At 35.8% G+C, this 2,333-nt stretch overlaps 1 protein-coding gene across 3 annotated transcripts in view; it reads right to left on the reverse strand.

Moving 5' to 3' along the window:
- Positions 1 to 2,333, reverse strand: part of LOC119586390 (exonuclease 3'-5' domain-containing protein 2-like) — a 13,538-nt gene that overhangs the window by 2,676 nt on the left and 8,529 nt on the right. For all 3 annotated transcript variants that reach the window (XM_037935111.1, XM_037935110.1, XM_037935112.1), the window contains exons 3-6: positions 1,491 to 1,650; positions 951 to 1,037; positions 501 to 725; positions 52 to 253 (exon numbers count right to left, since the gene is read on the reverse strand). In XM_037935111.1, the coding sequence (XP_037791039.1) occupies positions 52 to 253; positions 501 to 725; positions 951 to 1,037; positions 1,491 to 1,650 (674 nt within the window). The remainder of the gene's footprint in view (positions 1 to 51; positions 254 to 500; positions 726 to 950; positions 1,038 to 1,490; positions 1,651 to 2,333) is intronic.

Consider the following 2,333-nt stretch of genomic DNA (forward strand, 5'->3'; position numbering starts at 1 on the left):
AAAACTGAGAAAGTAAACTACTATGCCATTAAAACAGAAACCCAATAGTACCTGCATCTTGATTCCTCTTAGCAGAAGTGAATTTGATATCGAGGAGTCCACAACAGGCCTGGTGCACTGCCTGACTGAGTCTCTGTTGCCATAAAGGCTTTGGCAGGAATGGGGTCGTTGCAGAATCAAGTGTCCACAGTTTCTCCATCAAGGCTATTAGGATATGTATTCCCACTAAGGCATCCTCAGCAGCATATCTTTTCTGTTTGGGGTACAATATTAATTGAACAGGTGTGTATATGATTTTAATATGCACATATAAATATGGACATATCTTTTATTGTTTACTTTCAACAGTAAAAGCCTGCTTTTATGAAAATATAAAAAGTCAATGCATGGAGCACAATTTTTTTCTTCCTAAACAAATAAAAGCAACATCAACAAAATGTATATTTCCCTCTAACACCTTATTCAGAGGTTAATACCAATAGTGTTCAGGCCAGTCATACCTGTCTCTTGGTCAGCATTTTTGCTTCCCAGTCGCTGGCTCTCACTCTCCAGTCTTTGTCTAAAGTTCGGCCTAGGTACCTCTCAGCCAAAGCATTCAGCCCCATCCCCCCAGCTGTTGTCCTCCCTAGAGACACCTCTTGGCCTTTCGATGCACTTTCAGAATCAAATGACTCTAAACTCAGGCATCGCTGCACTAGGTGTCTCAGGTCAACACAACCTCTGACCTTAAGGGGTATATATATGTTTTAAAGGTGCTATTATTCAAGATGTAATTTATGTTAACCTCAAACTTAATACTAAGTGAATTAATTCACTAACAGACTCATACTGTACAAATAGTTGACATTATTACTGTTTTACCAAGCCTTAAAAGTCATTATACATTCTTTCATTGGATCTTTTATCAACATGCCTTCTTCATGCAAAATACACTAAAAAAGTCATCTCACCTGTATGTTGTAATCCTCAGCTAGATAATTACTATCTTCATTGGGCCCTACACCTACTTTTAAGATTTTCTCATCTTCTAAAAAAGCCTGTAAAAGAAAAGAATGAGAAATAAAGTCTATAATTATGATCAGGTCTGGGCTAGCTCTAGACAAAATCAAACTAAGAAGATGCTTAGGGTCTAAGACTGTTTTCTTTATCATTCATTTAGTATTATCATTTTTTAATACTGACTGACTAAGATACAGGCGGCTACTTTAGCATGGGGCAGATGCCTGTAAGGAGCTGCATAGAAATAAATGAGTTGATGGATGGCCCAAAATCAAATTCTACCTAAAGACCAAGGATTATATCATTTTTGGTATAATCAATAAAATATGAATAAGCTTATGCTAATGCTGCAAGAGCCTTTTTTAAGGGAGATGAAGAAAAAAATATCCATAAAATTCTGCACAACTGCACAGAACTTAACCCTCTTATTCAAAATCAATACTATTGTATAATCCACAAAATAAAAGCTTAAATGAAACCCTAAAACACACCCTAAGAGAATCTGGAATGCTACTGTTCAGGAGGGAGAGTCGCACCAGCACACACAGCCCAGAACAGGATGCCAGCTGCAGGAGGGCCACAGGACGCCTTTTCCCCCTCACCTGCACCCACTCGCAGTCAAAGCCCACTGCACCTTCACTACTCACTTCTCTGGAGGGACAGCAGCCAAGTTAGATGTGTTAGTTGTCAGCTGGATATATTAACTGTTGGATATGAAAATTTATACTGGATGTGATGAATTTGTGTCATGGATATTTCTTCAGAAATAATGGTAGATGTGTTCCTGTGATTATATGGCTTAAGGGTAAGAGTAATATGAAATTTTGAAAGTTGTACTAATTCTTATGGCACTTTATTGTATTTGCTCCCTATGCTTGGTAGCTAGCAATACACTTTTCAGTTCTATTGCCCTTTTTTTGTGCACTTACGCAAATTGTAATATCTTTTTGCACAAATCAATATTACACAAATAAAGGAATATATATTTTTTTACAATTACTTTATATTAATGTTACAAACTGAAATGACAGAAAATAAATTATACTGACATTTTTCTTTTTCTTTTTTCTCCATCTGTACTGAATATCTAATTACACCACAAATAAGATAGATTGCACACAAAATGACATTATCCTCAATTTTCTTCTCATTCAACTGTGGAGGGTATATACATGTGTATTATTTAAATCATCATTATCTTTGGTAGGAAACTCTACATTTACAAAAACCAACATAATTTTACAAGAATTTTTAGGTTTCTGCATTATCTACTTATTTGCTCATATTTTGGAGGATTATGTTATTTCATCCTGGGGAGACCTTTAGTTTTACAA

Source organism: Penaeus monodon, chromosome 21 (assembly GCF_015228065.2).
Source record: "Penaeus monodon isolate SGIC_2016 chromosome 21, NSTDA_Pmon_1, whole genome shotgun sequence".
Lineage (NCBI taxonomy): Eukaryota > Metazoa > Arthropoda > Malacostraca > Decapoda > Penaeidae > Penaeus > Penaeus monodon.